General features: G+C 42.7%; 1 protein-coding gene and 1 long non-coding RNA gene across 5 annotated transcripts in view; one reads left to right on the top strand and one right to left on the bottom strand.

Moving 5' to 3' along the window:
• Positions 1 to 21,363, top strand: part of F13A1 (coagulation factor XIII A chain) — a 215,955-nt gene that overhangs the window by 164,348 nt on the left and 30,244 nt on the right. The window contains exon 13 of the mRNA XM_068236848.1: positions 11,772 to 11,932. Within this exon, the coding sequence (XP_068092949.1) occupies positions 11,772 to 11,932 (161 nt within the window). The remainder of the gene's footprint in view (positions 1 to 11,771; positions 11,933 to 21,363) is intronic.
• Positions 1 to 21,363, bottom strand: part of LOC137518684 (uncharacterized) — a 95,880-nt gene that overhangs the window by 71,260 nt on the left and 3,257 nt on the right. The window contains exon 1 of one of the 4 annotated variants that reach the window (XR_011020870.1): positions 17,269 to 17,380. The exons of the other annotated variants lie outside the window; for them this stretch is intronic. This is a non-coding gene — a long non-coding RNA (uncharacterized lncRNA). Of the gene's footprint in view, positions 1 to 17,268; positions 17,381 to 21,363 lie in introns of those variants that run through there. 4 annotated transcript variants of the gene reach the window in all.

Below are 21,363 nucleotides of genomic sequence, written 5' to 3'. Positions count from 1 at the left end.
TTATAAAATACCCCCTCTGAAGGAGTATGGTGTTGGGCTCCTGATAGGTTATGACTGTTCTAAAGCACTGATGCCACGACAAATTATTGCAGGAAGGGATGATGAACCATATGCCATCAAAACTGATTTAGGATGGAGCATTGTTGGAGGGCCACAACAGGCTGCAAGCTCAACACAAGTAACCGGGTTACGTCATCGCATATCTGTCAAGATGTCACCAACTCCAAGTCCTGCTACAGTAATCAAGATTCTTGAGTCTGACTTTGCAGACACCAGCTCAAAGGAAAAGAGCATATCTCAAGAAGATATAAAATTCCTACACATCTTGGAAGATGGCATTCGGCAAAACCAACAAGGACATTTAGAGATGCCCTTACCTTTCAGAAAACGCCCTTACCTTCCAGACAATAGGAATCTCGCCTTATTGCAACTAAGACGTTTGGAGAGGAAGCTGGGAAGAGAGCCGAAATTCAAAAGTGACTATTTTAAGTTTATGGAAGGCATCATCCAAGACGGAGATGCAGAAAGAGCTGACAATCAACCAGACCTGAGAAAGGTTTGGTACATTCCACATCAAGGTGTCTATCACTTGAAGAAACTAGACAAGATCAGAGTGGTATTTGACTGCTCAGCAAGGTATGATAGTGTTGCATTGACCGATTATCTGCTAACGGGACCAGACCTCACGAATACGCTTTCTGGAGTTCTCAGCAGATTTCGGAAATACCCTATTGCTGTCATGTGTGACATTGAAAAGATGTTCCATAGGTTTCACGTGAAATAAGAACATAGAGATTTCCTGAGGTTCCTATGGTGGGAGAATGGAAATACTAATACAGAGCCTGTAGAATATCGTATGAAAGTCCATCTGTTTGGAGCAGCAGCATCCCCAGGTTGTGCCAATTATGGTATGAAATACCTTGCCAGTCAAAACGAAAGAAGTTATCCATCTGCAGCAAACTTCATTAAGAAAAACTTTTATGTCGACGATGGACTTATAAGCCTGGAATCTGCTGACTCAGCAATCAAATTAGTGAAAGAAACCCAAGAGTTGTGCGCAAAGGGAAATCTGCAACTTCACAAATTCATCTCAAACAACAGAGAAGTGTTGGAATCCATTTGTGAATCTGAACGTGCATCAGCAATGGAAAATGTAGACCTCAACTATGATGATCTTCCAGTCCAGAATGCACTTGGCCTGAGGTGGGATGTTGAAAAGGATGAGTTCTTCTTTAAGGTCTCTATTGAAGAGAAACCAGCAACAAGACATAATATTCTCTCCATGGTAGCTTCTGTGTATGATCCATTGGGATTCTTAGCCCCAGTGATCCTCAGAGGAAAAGGAATACTCCAAGAGCTGTGCAGGCAGAAGCTAGATTGGGATGACTCTATACCAGAAGAACTGAGGCCAAGGTGGGAGAGTTGGATTAAGGATTTGCAAGATCTTGAAGGGGTCAGAATACCGAGGTGCTTCGCACCCTACAACTTTGGAAAGTATGACAGAATTGAACTGCATCACTTCTCAGATGCTAGTACTTACGGTTATGGCCAATGTTCCTACATCAGGGTGATAAGAGATGAAAAGGTACATTGCTCCCTTGTCATGGCCAAGACCAGAGTTGCACTTACCAATGTTCTCACAATACCAAGACTGGAACTAGCTGCTGCTGTAGTTTCTGCTTCAATGAGCAAGTTCCTGAGAGATGAATTAGAGTTCAAGATAGATGAAGAGTACTTTTGGACAGACTCACAGGTGGTTCTAGGCTACATAAATAATGAAGCTCGAAGATTTCATGTCTTTGTGGCGAACAGAGTTCAAAGAATTAGAGAAATTACTAATCCAGACCAGTGGTACTACACTGAGTCAGAAAAGAACCCAGCTGGCCATGCTTCAAGAGGTCTTAAAGTTTCAGAAATGAAGGACTCAAACTGGTTTACAGGCCCACAGTTCCTATGGGAAAGGGAAATAGTACCCAAGAAAGGTTTCCTAGAGCTATCAATGTGTGATCCTGAAGTGAAGGTCATTCAAGCCTTAAACTCAACAGCCAAGGACCAAAAATGGCATACTCCTAAGAGAAATATTCAAATGAACAACATAGTGATGGTCAAAGATGAGGACTTACCCAGAAATCGATGGAGAATTGCTAAAGTTCTTGAAGTTCAGAAAGACAAAGACGAATTGGTGAGACTAGATGGTGATACTAGAACGTCCTATCCAAAAATTGGTTGTTCTTGTCAAGAATAATAAAGGACATTCTCAAATTCCTAGCAAGAAGGAAGAAGTAAAATTCCCTTGATTTATGCAACCCCTCTCAACAACTAAAGCATAAATTAGAGGTAATTTGGTGGGAGTGTAGCTGCCCGCCCAAGCCAATCAAACATCTGAACAGCATAATTCATAGTCACTGTTAATAAGAGAGGTTTATAGCAATTTAGTGCTAGTTTTGCAGTACAGAATAATATATATATACCTATATAGGTCTGTTGTATGATAAGCAGAAAAGTTAGCCTGCTGTTAAAGTTTGTGTGTAGAGTAACAGCCTGCAGCATCAGCTATAATATAGCTAGCTAAGCAGAGGACATTACATGGTTAATCTGAGTACTCCAGTCACCTGACACTCTAGTCCAATCAGAACCCAGCCTCACTCTGAGATCTTCTAGAATCTTCTATCCAGACATGCCAGCAGCCATCTTAGAGTGAATCTTCAGAGCTTATGAGAGAGACAGAGCAGAGAAACTGCCCTTAAGATCCCATGAGGCGAAAATAGGTGAGCTATCTTGGTTTATGTATACTGATTCATGCTGCTAATGACAATGTTAGTGGTTATATGTTAGAATCTATACTAAATACTGTTTTTGTATGTTTGCCCCTAGTTCTACCGCACTTACGCTTCCTACGCTTTATACCACTCAAATCGCCATGTTCAGCCACAGCCACCAATATTACTAAAACTGTGATCATCTTTATTCCTGATACCCTATCCTGATGTTACCAATAAAGAAAAGTATTTTTGTACCAGCGGTATGTTCTTAAAGTCTTTCAAGGATCCGAGGACAGTTACAGTTCCAGCGTACCGAAGTTGGCTGACTACGACTATCCCTGGCATATTGTGAAGTCATTTTTATGGGCAAACATTTTGTTTATGATGATATTACTGAGGTACTTTATTCATGGGGTAGACTACAGAGAGAAATGGCAGTGCATCTTAAATCAGGCCACATCTGAATGACTATCAGCATTTGTGCGCAGAGCCTCTTATAGGGAAACTGCAGCCATTGCATGCAAAACAGATGCTACAAATATGCACCAATGACCCTAACCTCTAATTAAAGGAAAATGACATGCAAACATTGCAACCCAAAGCAGCTAGCCATGAAGCTCAACAGACAACAGAGAGAAATGGCAGCGCGTCGTAAAGCCACGCCGCATCTTAACGACTACCTACCCAGGTATGCAGAGCGTTTTTTAGGCAAACTGTACACTTTGCATTCAAAACAGATGCTACATGGCTACAAATATACACTAATGGGGATCTTAGCTTCCAAAACAGTTTGCATGGAGTAGCAATATTCCGTACTAGACCCTTTTACCGTAGTGAGGTCATCCTATTGGAAGGGACGCTAACCTCTAATTAAACTAACAAACAAGCATATGTATAACCTGAGAGAAGCTAGCCATAAAGTTAACTTACATTTTTGTAGACAATAGAGAGGAATAGCAGCACATATTAGATGAGGCTGCATCTGAATGACTATCAGCATATGTGTTGTAACGATAGGTGTCAGCAACCAGAGAGAATCTGATTCTTGGCGATCTGCAGTATCCCCAAGAATACAGATATACCTGATTATTGAGGATCTGCAGAATCGCCAATAATCCAAGTATAACTAAACTCTAGACACCTGAAGTGTGTAAGTGTTTGGTGTAACAGTAGAATTTGGACTGAGCACCCAAGGGGTGGGTGACAACCAGAAGGTCGGGCAACACACAGACAGATAAAGTACAGAGACAGGAGACTGATTCGGTAACCAGGGACAGGCAGGGTCGGCAACAGTAGATCAGATGTGCGAAGGTACCGATTCAGAAAGCAGAAGAGAAGTCAGGAGAGCTACAATTCATAAACAGATATCCAATAATGCCTAGTCTAGAGTGTGAGGTCTGTGGTCCCACACCCAGGAACTGGTCTAAGAAATAACACAGATGATATACAGTATTCCTAGTCTGGGGTGTGAGGTCCGTGGTCTCTACACCCTGGAACTGGTCTAAGGAATAACACAGATGATACACAGTATTCCTAGTCTGGGATGTGAGGTCCGTGGTCTCTACACCCTGGAACTGGTCTAAAGAATAACACAGATAATAATACAGTGAACTGGCTAAGTGTGGATTCCCAGGTCCACCTGGTTCCACCACACTGAAGGATCTGACTAAGGTCTGAGTGCTAACACATAGGTATTCGCAACGCCAGACAACCAGCAACTGAACGGCAAGAGATATATATATAGCAAAGCACTCCACAGCGCCGCCCAGCTTCTATCAACCAATAACCTGCTGAGCTGGGATCAGCTGACCGCCTCGATCAGCTGACCCTTCTCCTATTGGCATAAAGAGCCTGTCTTGCGGCGCGTGCGCGTAGCTCTCCATCTGTGTGCACTACTAGGTCCAGACAAACTAGACGCATGTTGCTGCGGGGAAACCGCCGCTCTGTACGCGGACACCGCCGCCTCGCTGTCAGAACGCGCGGCGGTTTCTCCGCAATCCATCACATGTGTACAGTGCCTCTTCTTATAGGCAAACTGCATCCATTGCATCCAAAACTGATCTTTATTCATGGGGTAGATGTTGTTGAAGCCTTTGTTTATGGGGGCATTACAGGGGCACTGGTTAGCGTAGGAGAGGAATGATGGTGACAGTTGCATGTGTGAGAATATTATGATGGGGCATTATGGTTTCAGTTGTTTAATGGAGAAGCTGTGAGAGCTCACTTTAATGCATCTGGCCCTCCATCACCAGGACCCAAAGCAATGTTGCCCTCCAAGTTCGTGAACATGGACAGCACTGGTCCTGAGGAACATCAGTCTTTCTGAGTGTATTTTGCTGTTTGTCTTTTTTGTCACGGGCAGCACTGAGAAAAGATAGCAAGCATATAATTTGTTTATAACCTACATCAAAGATTTATGTGCTAGGGACAATTAACTGAAAAGGGTTTTGTTTTATTTATTAACTGGACAGATCAGTAACTTACTATGTCAAAATATAACATTTATATTATCTTTTCATACACTGCTAACAATGTATTCACAGGTGTGTGATTATAGAATGTACATAAGTTGCCATGGGCTAGGTAGGAGACAGTAACTGTGCGCATCATCTTGACAACCTGTTAATAACATAATAAACAGAATGAGGATGTGCTGCATCCATTAGCATCTGGTCAGATTTCAGCTGTTAACATTTTGATATAGCTGATTTAGTGCTTATGTATTACCGATGCTCATTTTGTGCTCTGTTTTCCTGCACTATAGAGTAAATGCAACTGAGGTAACATACATACATGTTTTAGTAAATGCAGATAATTGTTTGCGTATATTAACCATCCTAAAGACTTAGACCTACACTAAATAACCGTCACCTGAAACAGTATTTCCAAGATTCTTTCTGGTGACTGTATATCAAATATAATTATACAAACATGCTACTTCACGTCTACTGATCAGCCTGTGAGTCATCGGTGTACATAAAAGATTATCCTTGTATACTGCCAGTCTGCTCTGCATAGCGGAATACTTCCTGCAGTATCAGACCAGTTATACTCACCAAGGTTTAAGGCACAACCAGTCCTAGGATTAAGGGAAGACCATACGGACCTTTCAAGGGGTATAACAACCTCCCCACCCACATGCAAAGTAGCGCAGCAGGAGGTGTAATATTTACCTGCTCCAGTGCTGCAGGTCTCCTGCATGCTTCACAGCCACACACTCTCTGCTGCCATTTGCCCGATCTCGTTCACATAACTAATGAAAGTCACGTGATTGGGAGCCAGAGGATGGCAGCACAAAGTGTACACTTGTGAAGCATGGAGGAGAACCGCAGTGCTGGAGCAGGTAAATATTACGTTGCTACCTGCGTTACTCTGCATGGAAGGAGGGCGTGGCAGGGGAGGGCTTGTGTGTGTGGGGGGGGGAAGGGTTTGAGTGTTTTTAAACTTTGTTTTCTTTATTGGCCAGGTGGATAAACATGTAGAGGGAAGGGGTTGAGGGGCATATGGACCCAGGGGGCACCCTACTATCTTTTTGTAGGGATGGGGGGGAGGGGGAGCATACATTCTAGTTATGCCCCTGAACCTTTCCCAGAGATTAAACTTCATCATGGCAAGTAGGAATCTTTATTGCATCACACCAAATTAAATAGTAAACCTGCAACAATTAAATAAGGAGTATTAATAATTTTTTCTAGGGAGATGAAATATCTGGATTATATGGTGTACATGAAGCTGTGCACCAGTAAGAGTTTGTGATCATGGAGGTGTTTTAAAGCCTATGTTCCCAACCCGTGGTACACATACCACAAGGAGTACTATAGTGGGACTCGTGGTAGTTGCTCTTGTCATAGTTAATCCATTAAGGACAGATTTGATTGTATAAAATAAAATTTGGTGTATCAAAAGCATCAAGGAGTGTCTGAAAAGCACTTATAAACAATTACAGAGTACTTCTAACAAATATGCATGCGTCAAGTGGTACTTGAGTTGCTATTACCTGCAGAAGTGGTACTTGGCCAATGCAGTCATTAATAAAGGGGTACAAGCTATAATAATATGAGTGTATAGATGAAAGCTTCTCAAAGTTTGCACATACAGCTCAGTCCTGAATACACCAACAGCTCCTGCAGGAAAGGGCACCACTCCTCAAATGTACCAAGATACAAATGCACTGCATGGCTGTGTACGCCTTAAAATCCACTTTTTTCATATCCATAAAAGCATGAATCCCACACAAATTACTGAAATGCGTCAGATCATATACGATCCTTAGTCGTAGCACATTTCTATGCAAAGCATGTGTGCATTTAAAGGTAATGTTACCTTAACCCACCCTTTCAAGGCCCTCCCATTGTCAATCCAAGTCAAACAAGATCTTTTCCCACTTCCCCAAGGTGCATAAATCTGATATGCCCCCTGCAGGTGGGCATTGAGTCACTGAGTGGAAAGCTTGGCACATGGATTGATGCACATCCTCAGCATTTAGGGCTCGTTTCCATATAGCGCACTTTCAGGCGGGCTTATGGAAACGCAATCGCAGGGACAGCAGACAGTGCATAGACTGCACTATCTGCTGTTTCCATACATGTGCTGTGATTCACTTCTGAATTTGACGCTTTATTGTCAGAGCCAAAGTAGCATTACAAGCACATCACTGCAATGTTGCAACCAGAAATCATTATACAAATTTCAGTGAACAGCATTACAATGTGTTCCAACATAATAATAAATACTGCGAAACTACAAAACAATCCAATAACACCCATATTGATCCGTGGGCTTAGGCGAACTTGCCCAGTGGATGAAAAAATACAACAGTGCAGGCTTGGAACCTTGTAAAGGCAACACCAACAAAACCTGAGACACCAATTTCAATGGCTGGCAAACATGTATTAACAGGGTGCACTAGCTAAAATAATGCAAAAATGAATGTGCATTTTGCAAGGTACAGAAAGCATGTTACATGTTTTGCATAACAAGCTTTATACACAGGACACATGCATTACTTGTGTAACACGTATTACTCCAGTAGCGTAAGTAGCATCACACAAGCAAAGTATGAGTTAGGTGTAGGGGAGTTAGGTGAATAATGGGACTTATGTCCCAGTGGCTGGATGGTGTAATGGTTAAGCGCTCTGCCTCTGACACGGGAGACCTGGGTTCGAATCTCGGCTCTGTCTGTTCAGTAAACCAGCACCTATTCAGTAGGAGACCTTGGGCAAGTCTCCCTAAACACTGCTACTGCCTAAAGAGCGTCCTAGTGGCTGCAGCTCTGGCGCTTTGAGTCCGCCAGGAGAAAAGCGCGATATAAATGTTCTGTGTTTGTTCTGTGTTTGTATGTAATCAGTTTTAAAATGACATGCACTGTTTGTAAATGTGGATTTTAACATTTTTATGTAAGAATAGATATAAGATATGCATATATCTCATATATCTCAATCTCTATATATAAAGTGTCCCTGCGTCCTGCTTTGTCCGTGTGTCAGTGGTTTTTTGCACTGCGCATGTGCAGGGATGCAGAGACACTGAAGGCTTGCAGTGGAGGACGGGGCCAGAAGCGGCGAGCGGGTGTGTGTGTGCGCATGCGCAAGGTGGGGGCGCATGCGCAGTGACAGACCTACCCCCATTTTTTTAACGGGCTAAGGTCACTAGTATCTCATATTCCTCTAATGCCTTCTGACTTTTATTGTTAATTAAAAGACTACAACAAAGTTCAAGGCCATACATTAAACATAGTAAGAATGATTTTATGAGTGTCCTGTTCATTACATGGCCTGCTCTTTGCAGCACTGCCTAGATTTGGCCATCCAAACAATATATTAATATTAACATAACGTAATTAACGTAACATAATTAACATTATTAACATAGAAAATACAACAACAAAAAGTAACATTTACATTTTACATTAACAATTCACCTATGTTCCATTCCACTCATTTTTTTTTCAATTTACTACAAATTACTTAATCAAAAAGGTCTCTCCGAACTACATGCCACTTTTAACCGCAGTGGCCAACCTTCCCTAGTTTTTTGAACAAGCTATTTCAACGTTCTAAAATCTGTAGCATCCATAATCCTACACATTCAGCAGAGGGACATCAGGATTGTATTTTTAAACAAACGGTTATTTTTTAGTTCTTACATATTTTGTTGCCAGCAGTCTGTTTGGCATTTAAACTGCTAACTATGGAGGAGAGAACAAGCGGAAACAGTAAATTCGGGCGCCTGAGGCTAGTGGACAAATCGGGCGCCGCCATTCACTCCTATAATAAATATCGTTTAATAGGCGCCCGATAGGAAAAAAGGGCGCCGGAGAAAACTAATGTTTTAAAAGCGGCGCCCGGAGACTTAATGTTTTATTACTGTTTCTCATGATTACACATTATTTAATGATTTATACATTTTTAAATATTATTTTTAAACGAAAAACAGTACAATATTTTTTCCCAAACATTATTTTTAAACGAAAAACAGTACTTTTTTTTTTTTTACATTATTTTTAAACGAAAAAACCAACAGGGGGGTCTTAGGTTTAGGCACCAACAGGGGGGTCTTAGGTTTAGGCACCAACAGGGGGTTTTAGGTTTAGGCACCAACAGGGGGGTCTTAGGTTTAGGCACCAACAGGGGGGTCTTAGGTTTAGGCACTAACAGGGGGGTCTTAGGTTTAGGCACCAACAGGGGGGTCTTAGGTTTAGGCACTAACAGGGGGGTCTAGGGGTTAGGGGTAGGTACAGGGAGGGTTACTTAGTAAAAAAAATTTTAAACGTTATTATACGTTTCACTATTTAAACGAAAGATTAACGTTTTTACAATTGCCGATTTAATGCACATTATTTAATGATTTATAACTTTAAAAAACATTAATTTTTAAACGAAATACAGTACAATACAATTTTAAACGTTATCCATGCTTATCGTTAAAAACCCGGCGCCCTTTTTTCCCAGCGCCCCTTTTTAACGTACGCGAACAAGCTACCCCTGAAGCTATCCATTTCAGTTATGCAGGGGGGTGCTCCTCAGGAGATTTGGAGCCCAACAGCATGGGGTTCACACTTCACTCCCCAGCATGGGGTTCACACTGTTGCTGCTCGCCTTTGGCTTATGTTTACCAGGCAGAACTAAGCTGACAGACTGTGGACTGTGGTGTGCCTTAGTAAATTAGGGTCATGCACGTTTCCAAAGGCGGTCTGGGTGGGACATCACCCGGGGCGGAGCAAGGGGAGGGGTACACGCAGAGCACGTAGCGTGAGCTTTATGATAACTCACCTTTCCCGGATCCACAGGCACTACATATACTTCCTGGTCCTAGACATTACATCTCATGGTAACAGTAACCCTAGGGGAAGCCCCAGAAGTATAAACACCCGTGTGGATCCTGGCAGGGTGAGTTATCATTACGGTCCCACTGCATACTCTTTGGTTCTCTGGTTACCTACAGGCAGCCTCTCTGGCTCCCTGCAGGGAAGGGACTCTTTGCCTGTCTAAACGGGGAAGGAGGGGGTCTCTGGCTTCCTAAATGGGGGGGGGGGGCTCTGGCAACCTGCAAAATGACTATCACGTTACCTAGTGGGAGGGATTCTCTGGCTACCTAAATGGGGGGCTCTCTGGCTACCTGCATTGGGGTCTCTAAGGCTTTCTACGGGGGGGGGGGCTCTCTGGCTACCTAAATGGGGACTCTCTGGCTACCTAAACATAAAGCTCTCTGCCTGATGGGGGGTTCTCTGGTTGCCTGCAAAATGGCTCTCTGGTTACCTACAGGGGGGTTCATTGGTTACCTACATGGGGTCTACATAGGGGGCTCTCTGGCTACCTATAATGGGGGAGCATCTTGTACTAGGGAGGCTGCATCTAGCTACCTAATACTGGTGGCTCCTGTGGCTACCTACACTTGTTGGGGGGGCTGCATCTGACTACCTGATATTGGGGCTTCTGCTGCTACCTATGCTGGAGGGGTCTTCATCTGGATAATTAATATGGGGGCCATATTTGGGGCTACCTAATACTGGGGGCACCTTTGGGCAGGGACGGATCTAGGGGGGGGGGCAGGCGGGTCTCTTGCCCCAGGCGCAGTTTGTTGAATTCTTAAAAAGGCGGCAAAATTTGGATGGGGAATGGCAGTTTAGGCGCCAAAACCTGACCTTTAGGCACCAAAACCTGACCTTTAGGCGCCAGAACCTGACTTTGCCCCAGGCGCAATTTGGTCTCGATCTGTCCCTGCCTTTGGGTATTGTATTGCAATAGTTTGCCCAAATCTGTGGGGGCTCTATAGCCTAAAACTGCCCTGGTTAGGGTCTATACAATATCAAAATGTTCATTATAGTGGTTATTTAGCAATGTGGCGATGTGAAATATGACTGTTCAGGAATAGCTGAGTGTGGTGAAACACGGAAGAAGCACTTTTATACATGAACTCTTTTGCAAAAGTTATGCAGTTGCTTGAAATTACTCACAGGATACAATTGTCCTCTTTGCTATCTTACTGAATAAACCATTCTTTGTGTTTTCTATATGTGTCTATGAGAAAGATTTCCTGTGTGCACCCACCCTAAACCTAATATTATCTTTGAATAAGCACTAGATGTGGATCACACAAGTGCAAATGAAAACAGTGTGTTTGATGTTATCATTGTGTTTGCAGAATCATGAAACATAAATTGCAAATTGAATTCCAGCGTTAGAAAAAAAACACGTCTTTGTATAATTCTTTTTTCCAACTTCTTTGTAATGTTGCCAAAGCTGTGCTCAAGAGATTTTACATTAATGCCTATGTATTTATTAATCTAAAAGGAGATTGTGTGCTTGAAGGATGCAATGAGATACACACAAACAAATATTCCTTGCCTGTGTATTGAGTGTGAAGAGGTGGAATTTGTACAAATTACCATTTAGCTACTTGGAACAGGCCGGATGAGTTGGATACAGTGTGATGCATGGAAATTCAATTCATATGGCCACTTCACAATGTAAATTGTGTTTCCTCTTTTCCATTTCATATCTCCATTAGCTAAAACAGCGGAAGTTAATATAAAAGCTGGTGAGTACATGAGCCATCTTGTGGAACAGGCCTCTTTACATTTCTTTGTCACGGCTCGCGTCAATGAAACAAAGAAGATAATGGCCAAGCAGAAGATAGTCGTATTGCAAGTACCCCAGCTGTACATTAAGGTCAGACTTGTGTCTCAGAAAATAGATAAAACTTGCTGTAATGTATGAGAAGAATCTTTTCTTCCTAAATTGAGTTCTGCAGTTTTATTCACAATAAGAAGGCCCACAGCTAGGATATAGAGGTTAGTAAAGGAGGGAAAGTATATTTTTTGTTTTTGTTTTGTAGACATAGTTTGTGTTATTACTATGCTTGTTAAAGCTAAATTTAATTTTCCACAGTTTTTTGTTATTTTTTTAATACAGGTTTTATTACTGTATTGCATACAGAGATACTGTGTGTATTTTTTGACTGTAATCCCTCTTCCTTGTTATATGCAAAGTATTACTATTTAGTATATATATAACACCAACATCTTCCCCAGCACTGTACAGAGTATATTGTCTTGTCACTTAACTGTCCCTCAGAGGAGCTCACAATCTAATCCCTACCATAGTCATATGTCTATGTATGCATCATATAGTGTATATATTGTAGTCTAGGACCTAGGTTCTCAACGTGTGGTATGCGTACCCCAGGGGGTACTTCTGATGGTTCCAGGGGGTACTCAGGCTTCATATACTTAACCAAGAATAACAACTTTAGAGTGTTAGAAAATGATAAATCTTATTTAAACAACACCAAATTAGTATTTTAGCTAATTAAAAGCAATAGTAAATGCTTGGAAATAGTTTAGAACCAATTATCAAGTACTACAATTAAATATATATTTGTCAAGGGGTACTTGTGATAATGTTTACTATGCCAGGGGGTACTTGGAGAGTACTGGGCTTTAAAAGGGGTACATACCAATAAAATGTTGAGAAACACTGGTCTAGGACACATGTTTAGGGGTATGTTTCTTGGGGAGATGTGGGAGGACACCTGTGTGCCCAGAGGAAACTCACGCATACACGGGCGAACATACAAACTCTGTGCAGATAATGCCCTGGCTGGGATTCAAATCTGGGTCCCACCTTGGTCTCAGTGCTACAAGGCAAGAGTGCTAACCACTATGCCACCATGCCCCCATGCTGCAAATATAAGAGTAGCCAATCCCACCAGCAGGTAGTACCCCAAACAGATATGTTATAAGTTTATTATTTGCCAGTTTTACTCGTTGTACCTCTGAAGATATGTTAATACATAAAACTTAAATTTAAAATATAGCTGCCTTTTACGGGAGGAATGTATTTGCCAACAATTTCATCTGAATGTTTTTTACTTTTCAAGAGACCAATTTAAAACCTTTAACATTTGTGTTTGGCACAACAAAAGACTCTACAAGACTTTCAATAACAAAATTTGAAATGAATAGCTATAAATGTAGACTGCTGTGTAAAGATATTAAAGTTAGACAATAAATGTAAAAAATTATTGTCAAATCAGCAGAAAGTTCTAATATTACTGTACATTTGTGGGGAAAATAGAAAATATGGAACTTTAAAGTGGTAAAAAAACTGAGAAAAATTAGCAAACACAGCATATAATTTTTCCTACAGGATGCAGTGTCCATAAGCAGCTCTGTAAGCATAGCAGACAGAATTCCTCTGCAAAAAGACTGCAATGAGTTTGATTAAATACTATACCAATTGCGCATAGCAATACTTTACTCTGAGCTTTAGAATTTTGCACAGATGTCATTATCATGAGACATATGCAATGACAATAATTTCAGAACAACTCTACTGGTAGTACACAAAGGGAAATACATTTTTATTGTATGTTATGCCAGACTGTAATTTTTCTTCAATTAACGGACTTAAGCGGCATGCTGCCATGATTTAATAGTAATACTGGCAGTGTTGTTTTAACCACTAGCTGCATTTGCGGCAGTATATCTATGCCCCATGTGAAGACTGTTCCCATTCCAGGAACGTAGATATTTGTCTGTTGCCGCCATTTACTCCTGCTAGCTCCTGTGCGTGTTCTCACCGCCAATCATTAGAGGGGAGATCAATGAATGGGAAAATCTATGAACTATTGACCCTTTTTATCTCTTTTCTGCTCTTAGAAGCCATTTTCTGCTAGGAAAGTGTTTTATAGTTTTAATTTCTTATCAGTGAGGGTCACACTGTAGTCTGACTCAGACAGGAACTGCCAATTACATACATGTTTAACTTTTTCAGGCAGAGAAAGAAAAAAAGGAACAAAGCATAGTTATTTGTGTGCTAGGCACTGTACATACACATGTCTACCTCATCATGTCACTTGTCACCTCGAGTATTCTTTAACCCTGATCTTTAATCCAAGCAAAGCCCTAACGGCTATCCTTTAAATAATTCCTAACACTTACCTTTCCAAAAAGGACATGTTAATCCAGGACTTTCCCTAACCATTAATGGTGCAAGATCACACAAATGCCAAGTGTCCTATTTTGATAATCCTTTAGGTAACTATGAGACAATGCGAGTGTCTCTGTTATACTGGTATGCCTTTGCCATGTTACACCTTGATATTCATATATCATATTGCATGCTTTTTGCCATCCATATGTCTAACAGCCAGAACCTTCTTTCTCAGACACTTTGGCCTATATGCAATTCACTTTTTCTCCGTAGTTTTTCTTGGGTGTTACTTTCACAATGGGTCAATGAAATGCCTTTAAAGCCACCAGCAAGCAAGAAAATACTTTTCATTTTTAAACTTTTTCACCTACTTTTTGGTACTTTTTTTAATTATAAAGTGCTAGGCGAAAACTAGGGAGAACAAGTTAATTGTTTATGGGCCTTTGTGTTGTTACCCACAAACTAACATAGTAATTCTCAATAGATTTTATGCTGGAATCCATTAACCTTCCTGGCGGGAAACTATGCCGCGCAGGAGGATTTCTCAGGCCCTGCTGGGCCGATTCGCATAATTTTTTTTTTTGGTACACGCAGCAAGCACTTTGCTAGCTGCATGTTCTGCCCGATTGCCACTGCCACCCGCCAATTAGCCGCCGATCGCCGCGTTGCACCACCCCCCCCCCCCCCCCCCCAGACCCCATGCACTGCCTGGTCAATCAGTGCCAGGCAGCGCTGAGGGGTGGATCGGGACTCCCATAGACGTCACGACATCCATGACGTCGGTGACGTCATCCCGCCCTGTCGCCATGGCGACGGGGAAGCCCTTCAGGACATCCCAATCTTCGAATGGGATTTCCTGCTCAAAGATCGCCCGGAGGCGATCGAAGTGTGCGGATGCCACTGTACAGCGGCTATCATGTAGCCAGCCCTAGGCTCGCTACATGATTTAAAAAAAAAAAATTAAAAAACAGTGCTGCGCTGCCCCCTGGCGGATTTTAATAGACCGCCAGGAGGGTTAAAAATCAAGGTGCTGTGTGTGAAAGGAACCAATCAGAATCCAATCAGAGAGTCAACGATCGGATAGGCACATTGGCTTATAATCCGGCAGTGTATGACTACATTTACAATGGCACATAAAAAAAGTTCTCAGATATAATTAAGACTGAACCTTCCCCCAAACTAACCCCTAACCCCAAACCCCTCCTGCAGATTCTAATTCACGCATAATTACATTATTAACTCAATCAGCATACTTTTATTTTGTAAAAGCCACACACAAACTCTCACTCAATTTTTACCTTTCTACGTCATTTCCAAACCTATCCTCATATTGTAGCCAATCACGATGCACAGATGATCATAGCTGACATTTAGTTTTTTTAGGGGGGCACATATATGGGAGTGTATGCAATAAATTGCGTTATGCAGAATTACGTGTGTTAAGTCTTGCTCACAATTAGCACAGCATAATGCCTTGCCTTGCATGATGTATTGTATTCTGCTCTACTCATTGCACGGTGACACTTTTTGCAAGTAATTCTGCTTATCGTAGATTATTGCATATACCTCTTGATGTCATCTCTTACACATGCTCAAAATATACCGACCAAACAAACATACTATTTTTACAATACACTTTGAATTAAGTCTGCACCAGGAGCACTGGCTGTATAGAGTACTGGTTAAAGACACCAATAAACTAGATTGATTAATCAATCACTAATGACCATATGCTCTAAATGCAGGTGAAAGCACTGGTAATTAACAACCCTTTGAAAAAAAAAATGCACAGAAAATAGTATATGCTGCTTAACTGCAATTTATTTGCATAATTCTATATTCAAAAACATATGTCTATTTTATACAATAAAAGGCTCTATATAGAGAACTTTATCATCATTGCATAGATTTAATAGAGCTTTGAATGAATATCTAAATCCTTTTTAAAGTTCTCTATATAAAGCCATTTATTGTATAAAATAGAGATATGTTCTTGAATATTGAATTATGCTAATAAATTGTGGTTAAAGGCACCACCTTTAAAGTAGGTGACCGGGATTTGAATCCTAGTTGGAGCCACTATCTCTTTGATAAATAGCCATTGGGCAAAAGTGTCTAATACTCCAGGGCGGCCTGCTGACTGTGCTTTCAATGTCTGCACTCTGCAGCTCTAATGCACTTTCAGTGCCGGGACAAGGTTCTCCGGTAAACAGAGGCAGAGATCCCAAAGTGTGCCCCCCCCCTCCCCCCTGAAAAGTAAACAAGCCCACCTCAGTGTCTCATTGGGGAGGGGGGGGGGGGTTCTGGTATAAAAGGCATTACTTACCTATGGCTCCAGTGGCCTCTTACCCATATGGTGGTTGCGGGTGGCAGGGAGGGTGGTGGTTGCGGAGCGTAAGAGTTCCATTACTGTAGGTAATATCGGTTCCGGGCAGGGAGGGGAGGCAGGCGGGTGGCCAGCCAGGAATGAGAAATCCGCCCTCAGCTGGTGCATCTTCTGCTACGGCCCGACCCTGGCCGAGACTGCACATTCACAGTAGTCTGTAACTCAGCCGAGTCATAGACTTTACAGGGCTGGCAACAACGCAACCGAGGGGACTGGGAAGATGTCGAGGGAGCTAAACACACGCACACTGTACACACAAACACATTGCACACACACACACTCACTACACACACACACACTGTACACACCCTCTGTACACATACACACACTCACTACACCCACTGTACACACACACACTGTACACACATACACTGTACACACACACACACACACACTCACTACACACACACTGTATACACACACACACACACACACACTGTACACACACACACTCTCTGTACACACACACACTCTCTGTACACACACTCTGTACACACACTGTACACACTCTCTGTACACACACTGTACACACTCTGTACACACACTGTACACACACACACGCACACACACTGTGTACACACACACACACACACACACACACACACACACACACACACACACAGCTATTCAATGTGATTCTCACTCATTTGTCTGCTTCTTTCAAAGCCCCCTTCCCCCACCATACCTGCTTCATCCCAGCTGGTCTTTATCTGTCCTTTGTCATCCAGGGCAGCATTCACTACTGCCTGAGGGAGGGCCTCCCCCGTCCAGTCCAGCTATCTGACACCTGCAATAACACACAGGCAACTCTGCAGGAAGCCAACAGCCAGTTCCGTTATAGCAGAAGTCGGCTTCCTGCTGTTGCCTAGCAACCTAATGCACACAGCCGTGCCTGTCATCTCTTTGATGACAGCACGGCTGTTACAGCATGGGAGTGCTCTTTGTCAGACAGGAGGAGGGGGATATCAGGGGACTCGGGCGGGGAGATTAGTTTAGTGGGGGAGATTGTAAAGCAGGAGGGGAGAAGGCAAATGAATGGGTTGGGCGGGGAGAGTGAAGAGGAATGCGCCCTCTAGGAGAATCGCTCAGAGGCTGCAGCCTGTCCAGCCTCTGCCTTGTCCCGGCTCTGACTTTGAGTCAGTCAGAAGAAAAACATTTCATTTAACACTAATGCTTTCTTTAATAATTTTCACCACCTCTCCTTCCATTTACAGTTACTGCTGTAAACAATATCAATACTCCTTCCTACTATTTCTCAGACTTGCCCATACCCATGTCCGTACTTATCTTCACCACTGAAATCTATCCTACAAAGGCCTCAATTCATAAAGCATTACCGCATGACTTAGCAAAGTGTCCATTCATAAAAGCTGTTTCCGCATGAAAAGCTGCAATTACCGACCAGGGAGATAAATTACCGACTTGGCTGTAGTTACCTCTAACACATGTCAGTAAATTGTCAGCAAACGTCAATTCATAAAGCCTTCAACAAGCGGTAAGCCGGACAATAATTACCGACACCTCTGGTGAGGTCTTAACAATGCAAAGTGCAGGGAGCCAAAGTCTGTGTGAGTCATCTGTGGCTATGCAGGAAGCGTCTGTGTGAGTCATCTATGGCTGTGCAGGGAGCTGTCTGTGTGAGTCATCTGTGGCTGTGCAGGGAGCCGTCTGTGTGAGTCATCTGTGGCTGTGCAGGGAGCCGTCTGTGTGAGTCATCTGTGGCTGTGCAGGGAGCCGTCTGTGTTAGTCATCTATGGCTGTGCAGAGAGCCGTCTGGGTGAGTCATCTATGGCTGTGCAGGGAGCCGTCTGTGTTAGTCATCTATGGCTGTGAAGAGAGCCGTCTGGGTGAGTCATCAATGGCTGTGTAGGGAGCTGTCTGTGTGAGTCATCTGTGGCTGTGCAGGGAGCCGTCTGTGTGAGTCATCTGTGGCTGTGCAGGGAGCCGTCTGTGTGAGTCATCTGTGGCTGTGCAGGGAGCCGTCTGTGTGAGTCATCTATGGTTGTGCAGGGAGCCGTCTGTGTGAGTCATCTATGGCTGTACAGGGAGCTGTCTGTGTGAGTCATCTGTGGCTGTGCAGGGAGCCATCTGTGTGAGTCATCTGTGGCTGTGCAGGGAGCCATCTGTGTGAGTCATCTGTGGCTGTGCAGGGAGCCATTTGTGTGAGTCATCTGTGCAGCGCAAAAGAGAAATATAGACACACTTCTGCTCTACCGCTCAATGGGCTGTGGTAATATACCGAACTTCAAAGGCAGCTGGGAAAATCTTTCTGAATTAGCACACAGACTGGGAAAATACCGAGTGCTGTATTTTCCCTCCCAGATTTTTTTTACTACACTGCTTTTATGAATCGAGGCCAAACTGTACAATGCCCAACATGCAAAACATTTACTAGTATATATTTAAGCTTTAAGCCGCCCCACCCATGTTATCTCATGTAAGATAATGCAGGCCAGGGCATTCGCTGCCAGCTAAACTAATTGTGCTGCCTAATGTAGATTGGGCGCAGGGAGCTGTCATAGTTACCTGTTCCAGATGGCTGGATCAGCTTTCCTCTTCTTCTTCTCTTACTCCACCCGTAGTACTTCAATGCTGACATCAGCCCTCTTCCAGAACCAAGTGGTGCTGAAATGCTGACACCATCCTCTGGGTTTCCGATCACGTCATATCATGTGACCAGGGCTCAAAAGAGGATGCCGGGAGTGCAACGCCACTGGTGGAGGAAGAGGAGAGGCCAATCCAGTTTCCAGACAGGTAAATTTGACAGCTCCCTGCAGCTGTCTGCATAATCTGCCAGGCTGGGAAAGGCACACTTCCCCAGCGGCAGAAAAAAAGGTGGCCCTACAGCGCACACATAGTTTTACTATACTGTATGTGGCTGCTAAAGGGTTAAACATTGGAACTTTATTTTTTTTATATACTTCATGTTTTTGTGCACATTTGCCCTCCTATCCCCAACAAAGTGAAGAGTGTACATCTGTCATCAGCAGTATAGGACTAGGAGGTGCAAAACCTGAGGAAATCCACCTGCTGGGCCAAGCAGCAGAACCCTGTGTTATCACTCCCAATAGAAACCTGTAGCATGGCTTCACTGTGAGCAGCAACACATGATTACTGCTGCTTGGCCAGCAAGTCAATTTCCTCAGCTTTATAACCTCCCAGTCCATTTTTGGCCAAAATATAATTTTTTATATACAAAATTCTGGCCATGTAACCAATGGTAATTTTTTTTAAAAACCAATCTGTAAAGTTAATTCAAGATATGTAGCAGACAGCAAGAAAAAAAAACCTCCTCTTCTTTAGTCTCCTTCAACTGCATGATATAAGTGCCTCTCCAGCCTGTTGTGTCAGGCCACAAGTGTGGGTGGGTGTTGCTGCATGGACCAGAAAAGGTGAAGGCGGACACAGTTGCCTTCACAAGGGCATTGCGTACACACAGTATGCAGATAAAGAAAAATGTACAATGCATTTTTCTGACCTGCTCATTTAGAAACCGTGGAAAGACTAGGTTCAGAGGAATTGTGAACAGTAGTTTTTAGAGAATTATCATACTAGTAAATAAACATTACAATTAAACCAAGCATTTTGATTTTGGCCAGATTAAATACTTCTATTTGACTGGAGTTACTTTTTAGTTCCGAGCCTAGAAATAAAATTTCACATACACTAAACAATGGTAACTAATATACAGAACTAAGCACCTACATTTATTAACCCCCCTGGCGGTATGAAAAATTCCGCCAGGGGGCAACGCAGCAGTTTTTTTTATTTTTTATTTTTTTTAAATCATGTAGCGAGCCCAGGGCAACGTCGGGACGTCATTGGGAGTCCCGATCCACCCCTCGGCGCTGCCTGGCACTGATTGGCCAGGCAGCGCACGGGGTCTGGGGGGGGGCGCGCGAGCCGCAACAGATAGCAGCGATCGGGCGGGGGCCGGCGGCGATCAGAGTGCTGGCGCAGCTAGCAAAGTGCTAGCTGCGTCCAGCAAAAAAAGATTATGTAAATCGGCCCAGCAGAGCCTGAGCGGCACCCTCCGGCGGCTTACCCCGTGTCCAGCACGGGGTTACCGCTAAGGAGGTTAAACTAAAACTTGCAGTGACATTGCTGATTTCACAAAATCAGGACAGATTCTGAGCAATTAGATCAGTTAAGGTTTTTCAATCCCAACCTGTTTACCCCAATTCTACTTATCCTAATCCCCAAACTCTAATTTTTCAAATCTGGTGAAGGTTAAATATGGCCATTTTTGTTTTGCCATCATTTTCACGAAAATAAAAAAAATTTGCACAAATGAGAATATTCGGGAAAATATATAGGCATAAGAAAACACATTTTCACACAAATCAGTATATATGCCAAAATGTAGTGGCTTTCACACAAAAATACATTTACACGAAGAGAATTGAAGTCATTGGGCATGAAACATTTTTTTTTCAAGAAAGTTCTTATTTTTTTGTGAAAATATGAATATATCAAAAATTCCATTATATTTGTTGTTTAAAGGGAACCTGAAGCGAGTAAAATTATTTAAAATAACCACATGATGTACCTGCAAATGAAGATTACATACTAACTTCACCGTCAGTTCCTCTCAGAAGCTCACCATTTTCTTCTTACAGTGATCCCTTCCAGTTCTGACAATATTTTGTCAGAACTGAAATATACCAGTTGCTGTCAGTTATATATCAGCAACTGTCAGTTACAACTCAGGTGGGTGATATTACAGTTTAACAGTGTGCTGACCAGGAAGCTGTTATGGGGTAATGGCCATTTTTAAAAT

Source organism: Hyperolius riggenbachi, chromosome 5 (assembly GCF_040937935.1).
Source record: "Hyperolius riggenbachi isolate aHypRig1 chromosome 5, aHypRig1.pri, whole genome shotgun sequence".
Lineage (NCBI taxonomy): Eukaryota > Metazoa > Chordata > Amphibia > Anura > Hyperoliidae > Hyperolius > Hyperolius riggenbachi.
This window is presented reverse-complemented; position numbering and strand designations above follow the sequence as displayed.